General features: G+C 34.6%; 1 protein-coding gene across 1 annotated transcript in view; it reads left to right on the top strand.

Annotated features, from left to right (window-relative positions):
- Positions 1-18,200, top strand: part of plcb4a (phospholipase C, beta 4a) — a 46,866-nt gene that overhangs the window by 16,150 nt on the left and 12,516 nt on the right. The window contains exons 10-28 of the mRNA XM_066705873.1: positions 270-327; positions 1,181-1,289; positions 1,990-2,200; positions 2,917-3,010; positions 3,227-3,306; positions 3,744-3,828; positions 3,918-4,008; positions 5,871-5,966; positions 6,459-6,479; positions 7,475-7,575; positions 8,204-8,290; positions 8,590-8,731; positions 10,334-10,418; positions 10,913-11,037; positions 11,923-11,974; positions 12,806-12,908; positions 14,020-14,184; positions 15,620-15,824; positions 17,707-17,795. Of these exons, the coding sequence (XP_066561970.1) occupies positions 270-327; positions 1,181-1,289; positions 1,990-2,200; positions 2,917-3,010; positions 3,227-3,306; positions 3,744-3,828; positions 3,918-4,008; positions 5,871-5,966; positions 6,459-6,479; positions 7,475-7,575; positions 8,204-8,290; positions 8,590-8,731; positions 10,334-10,418; positions 10,913-11,037; positions 11,923-11,974; positions 12,806-12,908; positions 14,020-14,184; positions 15,620-15,824; positions 17,707-17,795 (1,999 nt within the window). The remainder of the gene's footprint in view (positions 1-269; positions 328-1,180; positions 1,290-1,989; positions 2,201-2,916; positions 3,011-3,226; positions 3,307-3,743; positions 3,829-3,917; positions 4,009-5,870; positions 5,967-6,458; positions 6,480-7,474; positions 7,576-8,203; positions 8,291-8,589; positions 8,732-10,333; positions 10,419-10,912; positions 11,038-11,922; positions 11,975-12,805; positions 12,909-14,019; positions 14,185-15,619; positions 15,825-17,706; positions 17,796-18,200) is intronic.

The following is an 18,200-nucleotide window of genomic DNA, read 5'->3' on the forward strand; positions in this document are numbered from 1 at the left end:
CATAGTCTGCATCTGCTATACTAACTTCCTTTAAAAATCTAACCTGCTGAATTAGATTTAGTATTAACCTGTTTGTAAAACTAATTAGGTGCTTGTGATATTTGAAAGGTAATGGTGTGTTGGTAGCTGAACAGTGGAGTTGCATAGTAAAGATATTTTTAATCTGAAATGGCATACCAGCACATATCAGGACAACAGTGATTTTGAGTTTTCAGTTTCTTTAATTGAAGAGTGTAACAGATATTTTTTTCTAATTAATTCCTTTTCAGCAATGGAGACAAAAGTGATTATTTAAGCGTAGACCAATTAGTCAGCTTTCTGAATGAAGTAAGCTTTTTTCATTCATTAACTTTCTGTGCAGCAGCTTGCTTCTCCATCCCTTTGCATTGCATGCATCATGCTTTCATCTTCTATACTTGTGGTCTGCTCCTGTATCTCATGTCGTAACCATGACAACCTCCAGGTGTGAAAAAACAAACCTACTTCATGTGCAGATGTGCTTTGTGTACGTCCTGTTGATGTAATTTTCTTTGGCTGAAATATTCTTGCTATTATTTTGGACTGCCATTATACGTTTAATGCAGTAGTTATATTCTTGACCAAAATTTCAAAAGTTCATAATTATATATTATGTTTGTATTTAGACATTAGTGTCATTTGTATGTCATTTTTATAAGAATGTGAAGACTGCCTTTTGCTTTTCTTTTAAAATAATGTACTTTCTATTTTATGTTGATTTTCTGCTTTCAAATTTAGATTCTTGCTGATTTGTTTACATATTTGCCTCTCGCTAATTGCAAGAAATCATCAGGAGTAATGATTATACATTTAATGATCAAAATAAAACAACACCAAAATATTTCTAAAGGGTGCCTGTTTTTATTGTTAGAGCACTGCTAGTACATTTCCATTAACTACAAAGTGTTTTATTTTTATTAAATTGGAATTAAAAGAATAATAATTCAAAACACAATCATTTCACTATTTATTTATGTATCTCTCTCTCTCTCTCTCTATATATATATATATATATACAGACACACACACACACACACATATATATATATATATATATATATATATATATATATATATATAGATAGATAGATAGATATTCAAATTGAATTGAAAGTCTTTCACAAGGTTATGTAATACAAGATGCCTTATTTTGCTTTGCCAGAATCAACGAGACCCTCGGCTGAATGAAATTTTGTTTCCGTTCTATGATTCGAAAAGGGCAATGCAGATAATTGAGACATATGAGCGAGACGAGGAGCTGAAGAAAAAAGGTAATTAATGAAGGGCGTACTGAATTACAAGAGGCAGACACAGAACTTGGGGATTGATTGTAAAATTAATTGCAACTGACACTTTCCTTTTTATTTACTTTTCCCTTTACCTCTTGTTGCTTTAAATGCATTAGATATGCATGTCATGAAAGACGGTGTTGCAGTGAATGCAGAGTTGTTGTTCATGGTAATTACAAAAGTGTGCTGCTTTAAAGGTTTATAATCCTAGTGGTTCAGCATCCACCACAAGGGCTAAGAATATTTTAATGTTTGTAGGACTGCAGCCTCCATTCCCATACATCACACAGTTAAGAGGGGGTGTGTAAATTTTAGCTTTCCAATTCGTAGATTATTATTTTTTTATGGTACAAATGTCTTTATAAGGAGTTCAAAATTAAATTCTTTTGAGAAATGTGTTCAATGTTGATCTTTTGTTGCCCTCTACTGGAACTCCATGTTTACAACATGTACATTTCTGCAGCAAAATACTGGTTTACCTGATTATATATATTGTGTGTGTATGTTTTGTTAATTATGTATGTGCTTTGTTTTTAATTATTATTGATACTAATAATCATAATAATCATTATAATTATAATAAGTAAAGGTAAGTGTTAAATACTGCACTAAGCAGCTCCCTGATACTTGCTATGCCATGCATATTATTTGCTAATTATTTATCTCACTCTTCTGTCTGTAGGTCGGATGTCCAGTGATGGATTCTGTAGGTATCTCATGTCAGATGAAAATGCCCCAGTCTTCCTCGATCGCTTGGAGCTGTATCAGGAAATGGAGCACCCCCTGGCACATTACTTTATCAGCTCCTCTCACAACACCTACTTGACCGGCAGGCAGTTTGGTGGAAAGTCATCTGTAGAAATGTACCGGCAGGTCCTTCTGGCTGGGTGCAGGTCAGTCCGGAAAAAAACTATTAATTTATATATTTATCTTCATTGATAAAACAGTTATGTTTGAGGACATAGCTGAGTTGAGCTTACTATTGTGTATATCTTAAATCTGCAAATTAAGCATGGTTTACTCAGATAAATAATAAAAATGGACATATGTCATGTGTAGCTTAAAAACTACTACTATTATTGCTACAACTACTACTAATACTAATACTAATTTGAGGGCAAAAAAATGGCCACAGAGAAAGACATGGTCAATCCCAAATACTTGAGTAAATGACGTTAAAATGACGAAAACACTGGAAAAATACACCAACATGTTTATTGCGGGATTTAAGGTAAAAGGAGTTGTTAATGGATGTTTCATAGTTAGCTGCACACTGTCACATGACAGCCATGGATTATGTGATGTCAGCATCTCGAGTACTGTTCTCCACACGTGCAAACCACCTTTCTGGGATTTTCCTGCGAAAACAGCACAAGAATTTTACGTAGCGCTGATTTACATATTAATTCAGTCCTTTGCCCTTAATTTGCATGACGTCAGGTAAACAGCAACTCGTTCCAAGCGCAATACACTAAAACCATGTAAACCCAAAGAGGGAGAAGGTAATTTCATCTTTGACTCGAGCACATTGTCTCAAGTGAGGTCAATAAACACATGTAATCTCCGCCACTGTAGATTCGTATTATGAAGTCTGTCTTGATTTTTTCAGATGCGTAGAACTCGATTGCTGGGATGGAAAAGGGGAAGACCAGGAGCCCATCATCACCCATGGAAAAGCCATGTGCACAGATATCCTGTTTAAGGTATGGACCAAACACTGCAGAAGCATTTCAGCATGTACACACAATCTGGTATTCGCCTCATCACTACATATTGCAGATTTTTTAAGCACTACAGGCCTATAGGAAAGTAGGTCAAATTTTGGAAAGCCATGCACTGAACACAATCACATATACACCCAGTTTTGTGTACATTGTGAATTTCCAGATACAAACACTGATGAATGTATGTCTTTTTAGGATGTAATTCAGGCTATTAAAGAAACTGCATTCGTGTCATCTGAATATCCAGTGATTCTGTCTTTTGAAAATCATTGCAGGTAGGTCATCTTACCTATGTATTACGCTTATTTTCAAAATATAAGTTGCAGTATTATTCAATTTTTTCAAGAGAAGTTAAGTTTATATCCGTAAGATTATTTAATTCTAAATGGCATTCGAGAATTTAAAATAAAAAGTTGTTTTGAATTAATTATAAATGCAGACATTGTATTAGCGTATTCGTAGTGTATTGTACCAACTACACATTGGATATTCTAATGCTGATGGATTTTAATACTAATACTAATGTAGTTTGACCCAAACAACATAATATGGGCACAATTCTTCATTAGATATTTAGCAAATTCAGCCACTAATTCAGGTGTAGAATCTGGCTCGACTTTTCACTGTTTCTTAAATTACCTTTTTATTTAATAATTATTATATTCAATACAAAAAATAATAATAACTTTTTCTCTTTTTTTTTTTTTTAAAGCAAACCACAGCAATATAAGATGGCAAAGTATTGTGAAGATATATTTGGAGACCTGTTACTTAAACAGCCCCTGGATATGTATCCGGTTGGTATCATCTCATAGATTTTGACTTATTTTAATTACTTATAATGTTATGTTCCTTATACTTTTCTTTTTCTTTTCTTTTTTTACAGATTGAAACCGGAAGGCCATTACCCTCACCTATCGAACTAAAACGCAAAATACTCATTAAAAACAAACGACTAAAACCAGAGGTTGAACAGAGTAAGTCCTTTTTCACAGTCTTATTATTGGTTGTAGTACGTATGCCTATGTATATATATATATATATATATATATATATATATATATATAGCCATATACATACAGTGGCTCTCAAAAGTATTCACCCACCTTTTTGTATATATTGTGTTACATGAAATCAGAATGGATTTAATCAGGAGTTTTTGCCACTGATCAACACAGGAAATGCCCATAATATCAAAGTGAAAAATATAATCTGCAAATTGTTCTAAATGAATAACAAATACAAAACAGAAGATAATTGAATGCATAAGTAATCACCCCCTTTGCTGTGACTCACCTGATTGTGCTGTGGTCAAACCAAATTGTCTTTAGAAGTCACGTAATTAGTTGAATGGAGTCCACCTCTGTGCAATTAAGGTGTGTCACATGATTTCAGGTTAAATACACCTGTCTATGGGAGGTCCCAAAGATGGTTAGTACAATTCCTAACAAAAACTACATCATGAAGACAAAGGAACATTCAATGCAAATCCAGAATAAGGTTCTTCAAAAGCACCAATCAGGGGTAGGATATAAGAACATTTCCAAGGCATTGAATATCCCCCAGAGCACAGTAATGTCCATTATTAAGAAATGGAGAGAATATGGTACAACTGTGAATCTGCCTAGATCAGGCCATCCTCAAAAACTGAGTATCTCTGGGTGAGAATGGCTCTAGTCAGGGAGGTCACCAAGAGGCCTATGGCAACTCTAAAGGAGTTACGGTCTTCCACTGCTGAGCTGTAGGACACTGTGCATACTGCAACAATAGCCTGGGTGCTTCACAAATGTGGCCTTTATGGGAGAGTGGCATTCACACCAAATCTCAGCTAGAGTATGCCAGAAGGCATGTGGGAGACTCTGAGACAAAGTGGAGGAAGATTCTATGGTCTGATGAGACCAAAATTTAGCTTTTTGGCATCTATGCTAAGTGCTACATTTGATGTAAGCCTAACACAGCACATCATCCTGAGAACACCATCCCTACCGTGAAGCATGGTGGTGGCAGGATCATGCTATAGGGATGCTTCTCTGCGTCAAGGCCTGTAAACCTTGCAAAGATGGAGGGCAAAATCGATGCAGCAAAGTACAGAGAAATCCTTGAAGAAAACCTGCTGAAGTCTGCAAGAGACCTGGGACTTTGGAGAAGATTAATCTTTCCACAGGACAATGACCCCAAACATACAGCCAAAGCCACACTGGAGTGGCTTAAAAACAAAAAGGGCAATGTCCTGGAGTAGCCCAGTCAAAGCCCAGACCTCAATCAAATTGAGAATATGTGGAAAGAATTGAACATTGCTGTTCACCAAAGGTCCCCATCCAACTTGATGGAGCTTCAGAATGGGCAAAAATGTGTCCAGATGTGCAAAGCTGGTAGAGATTTATCTACATAGACTCGTGGCTGTAATTACTGCCAAAGGTGCCTCTACCAAATATTGACTGAAGGGGTAATTACTCATGCATTCAATTCTTTTCTGTTTTGTATTTGTAATTAATTTAGAACAATTTACCGATTATATTTTTCACTGTGATATTATGGGCATTTTCTGTGTTGATCAGTGGCAAAAACTCCTGATTAAATCCATTCTGATTTCATGTTGTAACACAATGAAATGTGGAAAAGTCCAAGGGGTTGAATACTTTTAAGAGCCACTGTACATATATATTTCATTTTCTTCAGTCACTTAACTGCAAAAATACTTTACAAATAGGGTAGTTTATATTGATGAATTAGGATTACAAGGAAAGCATCCTTCAATTTAATTAATCTCCTTAGACCAATTAAAAATGGCAGAATTATTATATTTTTACTTAAACTATCTAATTTGTTTTGTTCAAAGAGCAACTTGAAGCTTTTAAAAAGCTGATGGAAGCGGGTGAAGCCGTTGCCCCGGCTAATATTTTGGAAGACGAGAATGAAGAAGAAATCGAAAATGGTAAGTATTCACTTACCAGGTTGAAAGCTGACTAAGTCATGGATGTTGTTCTCTTAGTTTTCACTCTGCTTATGGAAAATTGTTATGAAATGTCAAATCAGATAGTTATTTCCTATAATCAGCGCAACTATTTATTTTAAACTTGTATGGTTTCAGCATCAGCTGCTGGTGAAGGGAACATACCATACAAGTAATGCATTACCATCAAATGGGCTTTCTAATCTAAAATTGATATAACAAGTACTTTGTTGATGTTTACTGATAATATTGTATAAAAGTCTTGTCCAGCAAATTGATACCTTCAGATTAACTAATGACAAAGAATATATTAAGAATGAAAATGTATTTGGACTCACAAAACAATAAACTTCCTGCTTACTATTCAACTAATAGGGAGACGGCTACCCGTTTAAACTGGCAGAAAAGTGAAAACAAAACAGTACAGAAACATTTAAATCCAGTAAATAATGATTTTATTGTCCTGCATTTTAGCTATCATCACAGCAACACGTGGTAAGACATTTCTGAGTGAAAGGCACTTTTCCTCTTCTGATTTACACTTGTCTTTCTAGGTTTCGGGGAATTCTTTACACATTCTCATTTTATGGTTCTGCACTAATTCTAGAAAAATGCTTAGAGTGGTCGCAATACAACATATGTTTATTTATTTTATTATTAGTAGAATTATGACCAGTATCCTGCTTGAAAACAGTGTGAATTTTGTAGTCAGGTGAGATTTAGAATTCGACACCACAGAAGTTTTGTATATCCGTAATCTTCCAATTATGGTATATATTTTAAATTAGATCTTCACAACCACAACAGTTACATAAATATATAGAATTGTTATTGTCATATACCAATACTGCAAATGTCACACATACTACAGCAGAGAAAATAATTCCCAGTATCTGCCATCTGGCCAATTGATTCCTACAGCATTTTTCTACTGTGCTTAAAAAGCTTTTGACTTCAAATTGACATGTGTTTCTACATACGTACAAAACAACAACAAGAAACTGAAAAATGATGTCTACAAATGCAACCACCAGCTTTTTTTGTTCTTTTAAAAAGGTTTTAGAAATGAATCTTGGGTTTAAATCAAGTGCTCAGTGTTCATATTAGTATGTTCATGTTCTTATACAATGACTTTTTTGAGACGTGACTGATGTAAATTTAGCCCAATAGTAAATGCTTTACAAAAATGATGGCTAATTTGTATTTATTTATTTACTTACTTTGTAATGTTAATTGTGAAAATGTAACTGCTTTAACGGTGCTGGGTGAGTGCTATACCACTTTTGCAGTAGTACAAGAGATGCAGAAACTGAGCTATTATTCTTCCTTGCTTATTCTGACTTTTCCCCCTTTTCCAATATATATATTTTAAATTATTATTATTATTTATTTGTGTGTTGGTGTGTGTATGGAATGTGGGTTTGTAGTTTTGTGTTTGTTTGTTTGTTTGTTTTTGTTTAATAGATTTCACATTTTCTTTCTCTTAAAAGCTGATGTTGAAGAAGAAGCACATCCAGAACTGAAGTTCGGCAGCGACCTCTCCTCCGATGAATTGAGTCAGAAGGAAGCACACTTAAACAGTGTGAAAAAGGTGAGGTTTATAGATTCATTTTTCACATTACACTGGTGTATTAATGTTTATCTTTCAGTATTTGTCCAGACAGTACATTATTATGACTCCATGGGATCGGTTTCAAATATCTTTCTTTTTTAAAAAAAAAAAAGGCTTTACTTTTTCTAACTGCAGCTCCAACTAATTTATCTAATTCAACATTGCAAATATTTTCTGTTTTTCATACCTGATTTGTCTTTGCATACATTTTCACTTACAAATTTGAAAATGTTTTTTAGAAAAGGAGGAACACATTTTATTGTAGATCAAGAATTATTCAAAATCCTCCAGTCATGGTTTTGTGTCATTTGGAATCAGGTATCAAATAGTTTTAAATAATATTTTAGCTTTTCATTAATGTGTTTTTTTTGGTTTGTTTTTTGCCAAACAAAGAATTTTCTTTACAGAAGACTGGTAATTCCTTTTCACAAAAGTATTTGTTTGGTAAAATAAATTTAGGAAATGTGAATAAAATAAATATTAATATTTCAATCTGATAATTCTAGAGATGCCATAGTTTGTAGGATTTAAAAACACCCAGTGCTCTTCTTGTTTATTTTCCCTGAAGAATCCTTAAAATGGGTAAATTCCTGATTTTATTTTAAAGGTTACTGAAGAAGAGATAACAGATGTAGCAGATGTAACAGATGTAACAGATGTATCAGATGTTTCTGAACAGGACAATAATAAAAAGGTAGTATTTTTATATTGCCTGGTTAAAATCTTTTTTGCCACATTTTCCCCTCACAGCCAGGCCGGACATCGTGCACACGTGTGTTATATATATGTGTGTGAATCAGAGGAAGCCTCTCACAAATTTTCCAAAGTTCCTGCAAATGTAGGGCCCTGCACTGTGTACAACCTCCTTTTTTTCCAAGTGTAATTCAATTGTTATGCTATAGGTGTCACTGTAGCCACTCCTGTTAAACGAATCTAAGTAGTACTGAAGATAATTGTGTTGAGTGGTTGATGGCATTGTGTTTTTATTTTTAGGGAGGTATCACTGTGGAGGATGAACAGGCCTGGATAACCTCTTACAAGTATGTTGGGGCTACCACCAACATTCACCCGTACCTCTCAGCAATGATCAACTACGCCCAGCCGGTGAAATTCCAGGGCTTTGATGTCGCAGAAGGCAAGTATACAGTGAATGTCATGTAACGGAAACAGTAATTAAATCAAATGTCTGTGCAAAGATAGCCCTTAATAAAAAAATCTTTATATTTTCGATTTAGACACATTATTTCTGCTAGGTGATTACATGTGGAATGATACACAAGGAGGCAGTACATCACAGGAGAGTATGCTATAACTTCATCAGCATACAAAACACACATTTTTTTCTACCAGTTCTGTCTTGCTCTCTCTCCTCTCTTTCTCTCCCCCCCTTCCTTCTCTATTTATGCACTAATATATTCATATGTATTTATGTGTATGCATATGTATATATAAATATGTGGGCACAAATGTACTGTCTATATCATATGTACTATATGATATATACTGTAGCCTTTTGAGTCACCTACTTTAAATATGCTGGTGAAGGCAGTGTGTGACTAGTAGTCTGTTCAGCACAATCACCGTGCAATGGTCTTTTGCATGTGTTTTAAAAAAACATCAGGATTGTTTCCAAATGCTTTTCTTTATCAAGTGAAATCTTCATTGGGCCCAATTTCCAAATGACTTAACCAGAATGTTTCAGACCTTAGGAAGAATCATTATTTACCCTGTCATTTTGCAAAAACATGTTTTTATTTTTTATTTTCTGTACAAGGAATTAAAATGTCTTTGTATACATGTAAATACAGGTTTAGAGGAAAATTTTCAAATTGGCCCCAATCTTATAGGGCTGTATTCAAAAAGCATTTAGTTCTATGTTGTTCACACACAAATTGCACATACAAAAACACACATTTTACAGGATACAAACACAACAGTAAACAGAGTAAACATATTCAAAATATTGAGTTATGACACTAAATTGTCAGTCTGGAATGAAATCCAGCCATTCATCTTTTAAGAAGAAACATTTTGGTTATTGCTTTATGAATACATCCCATACCATAGTTTCTTATGCTTTGAGATAGACATTTATCTTACTGCCTATAGTCTTTGCTTTAAAATGGTATTCTTGGTGCCTGGGCTTATCTATGGGATGATGTCTTATATTTAAGAAGTAATATCCATGACAGGATGAATTACCAGAAGTTACACATGGGTTCTGCTGCCTCATTTGGCTGTATACAGTAACACCTGGTAATTTCGAATGTATAAGAGCAGGACTACTCAACACATATCCCCCACAGCCCATTGCATTGTGGGACTGTTGCAACTCCTGGGTTGCTTTCCTGCAGACAATAACCCCAAATTAAATAATTGAGGAGCAGGTATTAAAAAAGCCCTGCAACATGGTAGCTTTTAATAACTATAGCATTCATCTGACTAAATACATGTATTTATTTTTTGTTTTGTACATAGTGTGTGTATTTGTTTTTTTACTGATTAGCTTTTGTCTTTGTGCATCCAACTATACAATGTGAATTTATCACCTAATTTGTGGCAAATCAGTTAGTGGCTTTCTCTGCCCTTGGCATTAAATGATCATTAATATACATATAAAACATGTTGAGCAGTCCCTTGCTTAAAGAAACATATTTATGTGCATATACTGTACGATTACTCTTTTTCCTGATAGTTGGCCGATGGTAACGGCATTTTATGTGAATTGTTGTTTTAGAAAGGAATATTCATCACAATATGTCATCATTCAACGAATCAGTTGGATTGGGATACTTGAAGACGAATGCCATAGAATTTGTGAAGTATCCTTTGGTCCCTGTTGTTTTGAATAGACAAATGGTTATGTATTGTTAACTGATATTTTCTTCTTTTTTTTATGAGGTGTATTTGTCCTTGGGTTGTTCTGTTCCAGTAATGAAATACAGATGACAGAAAGGAAATAATACATAAAAAACATTGTGATTAAGAGAATTCCTTTGGTATAATTCACAGCATTGTAAATACAATAATAATAATAATAATAATAATAATAATAATAATAATAATAATAGAATTAGTCTTATGTATGTGTGTGTGTACTATGGTTAAGGAATCACTCTTATAAAAAGAGATAGCTAGATAGATAGCTATCAATTGTTGTGTATGTATAGGAAAGTTTACAATCTGGTCTATATTATATTATGAAATATCACATATATAAAACAAAGGTATTAAACACAATAAAGTGTAATTTCTAAAAAATCTAATTGCTTATCCATCTGCAAGGCTTATTTTTTTTCCTGAATGAGATGCTCAGCTATAATAAACGTCAAATGAGTCGAATCTACCCCAAAGGAGGCCGAGTGGATTCCAGTAATTACATGCCTCAGATCTTCTGGAACGCTGGCTGCCAGATGGTGTCTCTGAACTTCCAGACTCCAGGTACAATGCGTTGTCCTCTCAGCCCAGACCCCGATTCGGGAGCAGGGCTGTAGCTCCTAAACAGATGCCACCATTTTGCTGATGGCATTTTTTGGATACTGACATATGGCTTGATGTGAAATCATGTGTGCAGAATCAAAAGGCATCAATAGTGGATAATGTATAAACGGAACAACAGGAACTGGAATTTCAAAAGGTGGAAGTGTCCATTTTAGAATCCTGCACAGCTATTTTGTTTCAGTGAAGTGTGGGTATCAGGACAGAGATATTCTGCCTTAAAATGGACACCAATGTTTACCTTTTTAAAAAGTAATCACTGTACATTATTTGTAATGCTGAATATTAAAGATGATACTTAGATGCTTAAATTATTCATGCAATCACATATTGTATGCCTTTAAACTTTTTTTTTTAAATAATAATTGAATAAGGATAGTTAAGATAAGAATAGTATTTTTCTAATACACTACATTTTTATAGCTCTTGACCTTTATATGCAGACAGCAATATACACTTTTCTATTCAAATGAAATTCCAATTTCACAAAAATGACAACCCTGTATTTAAACATATATCGAGGACTAATTAAATTTTGCTAGCATTCATAACATATTTCCTTTACCCAGAAAAGCAGTTCAGCAAGGGATGGATAATAATCAGATTAGTTTGGAATAAATTATTAACTGAAATGACATATTATTCAGTGCTTGGAACAGCAGATTTTTCAGAGATCGTTGATATGAATGCCTGAGAGTAATGTATTTCATGAGCATGTTGTATGGGCACTGACAATGATGCACCGCTTTATCTTTGTGCTTTCATGGGGATGAATGACACATCAATAACTGCACTATTGTCTGAGTTGAACTTTCTTTCTTTTTGCAGATTTAGCAATGCAGCTAAACCAGGGTAAATTTGAGTATAATGGATCATGTGGGTGAGTAGTGTAGTTTAAACCATTATCGTTCTGTGTAAAGATACTGCAACTCAGACCTCATAAATTAATGTGTCATATTCTTAAGCATCACCAGAGGCCCCAGATAACTACTAGGCACATTAAAGAAAATGGAAAAATACAAAAGAGAGGCTCATCTTAAAACATGTAATACAAATTGATATCTGAGCAATGGGGACTCTATTTCACTGGAGCCTCAAGCAAAGATCTGACTTGCAAGAAAATGATTTGTGTCATGATGTTTTGCATTTGTAGGATTTGAGGCGTTTTCTGCTGTTTAAGTAAATTGAGCATTAAGCAGTGCTATGAATTAGTGATTAATGTATAATATAGTCTTAAACCAGGATTTCATACTTCCCAGTTCATTTTTGACACATATCTCTTGATATGTGCGTGTGTGTATATATTGTGTTGCAGGAGTAGGAGGGGTGCACTTCTTCTGAAGGCACTTCATTCCCCATAAGCACACAAATGTCAATGAGTGGTTCCAGAAACAGTGTGGTTATGTTACAACAATATTCAATTTTTGTTCTCACAATATTTTAGTGGCGTATCTGGGAGTCTACAAATGTACGCTGTCCAAACTGAATTTGACATGGGCAGAATGCCATGACAGCAAAGTCACATCATTAAATTGTTAGCTGGGATTGCTGCTGTAAGTGAGCTTTACTAATAGGAAAATCGCTCATGATCATCTGATGAAATGTTATCATATTAAAAACCAGAACTGGAATGATTAAACAAAACAATTCATTTTATGCATAGCTGTCTTTAATTTGTCAAATGATTTTTTGTTTTTATTATTCTACCCAGGTACCTGTTAAAGCCAGACTTCATGCGGCGACCAGACCGAATGTTTGATCCTTTCTCTGAAACCCCTGTAGATGGTGTAATTGCAGCTACCTGCAGCGTTCAGGTACATCATACATACTACAGGCTAGGGACCCCTTATAGGGGAAAAAGAAAATGAAGATCAATCCAATGAATAGAAATAAACTCGTAAACTAATTAATCATTCATGAGATCCAGATGTTATGTAGTTTGTACTGTATAATGTATCTATCTAATTATGTAGGTGTCTCTGCATATCCATCTGACCTGAACATATTCCATGTTAAAAAATGGACAGAGAGATGTGATATAGGTTGAAAGTGGCTGCTATTTACACAGCATAGACATATAAAGAAGTGGCATAATAATCTGGTTTATAATTTAAAATGTTTTGACTCCGTTTGTGTAATTATATACTAGATGTCTAGGTTCAGATCTGTTCAGAAGCATACAAATGGGGATACCTGATAATTATTCTAACTTGTCTGGAGGCACTATCACGTTTCTAGATCAGCCTATCTATTTATCGATCTATCAATCATTCTGTCCTGTCTTGTGTTTCTGTCTGTATTTCTATACTTCTAGCTTTCTATGCATCTATTTCTCTGCCATCCTTTAACAAAATATGGAAAATGTGCTGTTCTGGACTCTCTGTGCTCAATGTAATTTAAAAAGAAAATTGCTAAATTGTTGTCAATATAAGATAATGAGTAACAAATGGATGATTTTTGTATGCACCTATAAAAAATAGGTTTTCAGTTAAATACATTAAACATTTATTAACACACACACACGTGCCTACACTGTATATAGAGTTCACATAAGTCATGAATTCTAACAAAAGGCTTTACTACTACTTTTCATGCTATATCTGGGTGGCAGTGTTGAGTAGTGGTCAGGGCCTTGGACTCTAGATTGGAGGGTTGTGGCTCAATCCCCAGTTTGGGGATACTGCTGTTGTACCCTTGAGCAACATACTTCACCTAGATTGCTCCAGTAAAAGCCCAGATGTATAAATGGCTACAAATGTAAAAATAATGTGATAATTTGTAACAATTGTAAGTCACCCTGGATAAGAGTATCTGCTAAGAAATTGGGTAATAATAATATATTTAATACTTAACGAAGCTTTATGTTACTAAAGTGAACCCATATGTTTCCTTGTTTCCTTTAAAATATTTAGTGTTTTTTTTAAGGTTTTTTCAGGTCAGTTTTTATCAGACAAGAAGATTGGCACGTATGTAGAAGTCGATATGTACGGGTTACCAACAGACACCATTCGAAAGGAGTTTCGAACAAGAATGGTGATGAACAACGGCCTGAATCCTGTTTACAATGAGGAGCCCTTTGTCTTCAGAAAGGTCAGTCAACATGGATTTCTTTAAATTGCCATATTTCATGCATCTGACTGGGAATGGCAGGCTACACTGACAACACTAGGAGGTAGAGCTGAAACACCAACAGAAGAGGAACATTAACTATCAGAGAGAGAGCCTTTAAGTACTGCAGTGCAAGAACATTTGTATACAATCTAAGAAAATACCTGCACACACTTCAGACACAGTAGAAGTTATTAGTGTACAGCACAGTTCCCCCTCTTGAAAGAAGACATGCTTGCCCATTGCAGCAGATTCAAATACACTTTTTCTGTTCTCACCAGCGATCATAAATCACGGCCAGCGCAACAGACCCATAGAAGTATCAGTTCTCATCCTTATCATCTAATCATTTTAGGCTGTATTGTCTCGTTCAGGAACAGTCAATAATGTGTGTCAATATATTTTTGCTTGCTTATCTTGAGAACACAGCACCAGCAAATGGCATGGAGGCTAGATTTATTCTAGTCATTCATTGCACAGAACATTGCCAAGGGAAACACTGGCTTCATTACTCTCTCCAGTGTTGTCTAATTATTGAGAAGTGCATAACACCGGGGATGTGATGGATTTAATTTTCTATAATTAAAACCAAAAAGATTCAGTATGTTTTCCTATTAGGTTTGAAGGCCCTGTTTTGAAGTATATTTTCAATCATGGTGGTTTCACACATCCAGCATAGAGATCCCCAAAGCAAACAGTGCAGTTTGGCATGGCTTTGAATCATTGCCCACACACATATATTCTTAATCACAGAACTTTTAATTTCTTTGCCCTATCAATTGGCTTTTCCACATCCAGCTTATTTTTCTTCCCTTTTGTTTGATTTGTAAGCAAGAAATGTATTGATTTGTACATGCCTCGATGCAGAAGATAACCTATATGAATCAAATGCCCACAATAGTTCAATCAACCACTATTGTTGTTATTAAAATGCAGCCACCCCTGCAATCAGTTACAAACCAACTCTATAAAAATCTTATATGCGTAAAATATGTTCTCACTGGAAACTGTAAGCAAACATATATAACAAAAAATATATTTACTTAGCTACATTTTATGACAGTTACATTTTTAAATTAATATATTAAAAACATGATAATCAGGGATTAGTCATCAGTAACTATAAACATTGACTTGCCTATTTAAGTCAGGTTTCCATTTGGCAGACACAAAAAGCCTCTGGCCAACATCAAGTACTGTGTTCACAGTTTACCATTAGTGGATGGGTCAATGCTTTGATTGAATCTAGGCCTAAGTGTTAATGTCATCAGACAGCAACTGATGAAGTTGTCAGGGGTAAGCAGCCCTTTCCAATACATGAGAAGTTAGGAGTGCTTTAAAAATAGGAGTTTATGCTGTGCTCTAATTCAGACACTTCCGATTCTACTTATAACCCATGTTCCCTCTCTGTATGCAGGTGATTCTCCCTGACCTGGCTGTGCTAAGGATAGCAGTTTATGATGACAATAATAAGTTGATTGGCCAGAGGATTCTTCCCCTGGATGGCCTTCAAGCTGGATACAGACATATCTCTCTGCGAAATGAAGGCAACAAACCCTTGTCACTGCCCACAGTCTTCTGCAACATAGTGCTGAAAACATATGTGCCAGATGGATTTGGAGGTAAGCTTACCACATTTGTACAGGTTGACTTGTATACAAATTTCTATGGAGGTTTAATACTAATATATCTTGTACCTGATTATTAAGAATCATGTCAGCTTCATAATCCCACCAGTTTTACGTGTGGTTTGTTGACCTTATTCAAATCAGAAAAAAATATTTTGACTTGAGTTTCTATTGGTCTTCTCTCAACTTTTAAGGCTGAATAATATTGACTGTGATTTCCAATCTGCTGCCAATTCCAGTGATTCTTTTCATTTATTACCATCTACCTATAAGGAAAGCAAGAATACGAAACCAGCAGTATACTAAGAATTCTACTTCGAGAGTTTTTATTAGGGCTGGACATTAACCACAGCTTTAGGTAGAATTTTGTTAATTATTTGTTAATTTTGTTCATTTTTATTCTTCTCGTCATTGGGACCTGATACTACTGTGCACTCAATAGTATGCAAGTAAACAAATGATTACAAATGTATATATTTAATATAATAAGTATCATCACTTGTTTATAACATCATGACTCCATGCTTTGCAATATTAAGTACATATGAGTTACTAGACCTGAAATTAATCTGTATTTTTGGAGTCAGTTTACTTGATAGGGGACAGATAAAATTCCACTTCAGTGACAACCCACGGACACTTTGACTATGAAATGTATTTTTCTTGGTCCTGTGGACACTTCTGTGCTTCAGTTGTGTGATTCATCTGCATGATAGTGATATTTGAAAATAAAGGAAACCAGTGCCTGATCAGCAACAATCCAAGAACAGACTTTGTGATTCAATTAAAAAATACATTTACAATGCATATGTCCCTGCATAAATGTGATGTTTTGTGTTGTTTTGTATTTTAATTTTTAAATGATTCTAAAATTATACTATTTTGTAAAGGTAAATGCTATTTTTCTCAACACTTGCTTAAATATTTATTTGTATTATTTAATTTGTATATGGTATGGACAGGCCTTTTAATGACATATATTAAACATATTGTGTATCAGTGTATTTTTATTTACTTTGTAAGGAAAAAGCCATTAATAGGAATATAAATATTCACATAATAATTCATAATATCATTGCTATCTTTATCCTAGAACACTTGAGTTTTGATTACAGTGACATGTTTCTATACAAGAAAATATCAATGGAACAACAACGTTTATTCACAATAAAGGCTCAAGCTGCAAATATACACATGGTCCTTATGAGTTACTAAGATTACAAAAATGCTTTTCTCATAAAGTTCATTGCTTTGTTCAAGATGACTGAGTCACTCTGTACACAGTTAGTTGACAGACTTTTGAATGGTGGTGTAAGAGCACTTTTAACATGGAGGTCAATTCTCTAATGTACCGTATACTGCTTTTTCAAAGTAGTGGACAATGAGCTTCATTGAAAAGTCGAGTTACACATCAAAGAAAGCGTCATTTGTCACTACGCAGAAATCCAATTCTGAGGACTCTGAAAACATCATAAAAAGACTTCACGCACCATTAAATGCCAGCATTTCAAAGCATCATTACCGACAACCTACAGATAAAATCCATTTCCCTGTTTCATGAGAGTGGAACAGCGCTTTTCATATGATGGGAACCCAAGGGGATTTAGTCACTCATGGATCCTACTCCAATTGTCATAAATACATCATTTCCTGCTTCTCTGAGATATGCCCTTATTGCATTTGTTGTTTTTTGAACACAAAGGGGTGTTTATAAGTCTTCTCCCTACACAACAGAATACATTAATCTTCTCATACAGTTCATTTAATAAATTTGTACAGATCATTTTCAAAAGGGAACTGTTGCTGCCACGTCAGTTTCCAGATTAATACATGTAGAGGACATGCATAACATGTTGTTAACATGCTTTCGTTTCAGCTATTGTAGATGCACTTTCTGATCCAAAGAAGTTCTTATCCATCACAGAAAAGAGAGCTGACCAAATGAGAGCTATGGGTATTGAAACAGTAAGTTCTTCATATTTATTGTATTATTTACATATACGTTTCTGTGGTGGATTGACTCACAGAAACTAAACAAGAAAGATGGGCCAAATGCTCCCCTATCATTTTGTCATCTTTATTATTTTTACATTCTCAAGATAGCTGAATTTACTATGTCTCAAAAAAGCACCAATTAATGCATCTACCACATCTTAATCCCACCGTTTCTAACAAACAAAAAATAATTAAGCAGATTAGTGTGAGGGGTTATGGAGCCAGATTATTAGTCATGCCTCAAGTAACAACAGATATTTTCCTGGCCATGCAGTTACAGAGATACTCTGTTTATTTTACACAACTGTCAAATATGTTTGATTAAAATAAACATTTTGAAGATATCAAGCACAGTACATTTCAGGTGCTTGCTTC

This window comes from Amia ocellicauda, chromosome 1, assembly GCF_036373705.1.
Source record: "Amia ocellicauda isolate fAmiCal2 chromosome 1, fAmiCal2.hap1, whole genome shotgun sequence".
Lineage (NCBI taxonomy): Eukaryota > Metazoa > Chordata > Actinopteri > Amiiformes > Amiidae > Amia > Amia ocellicauda.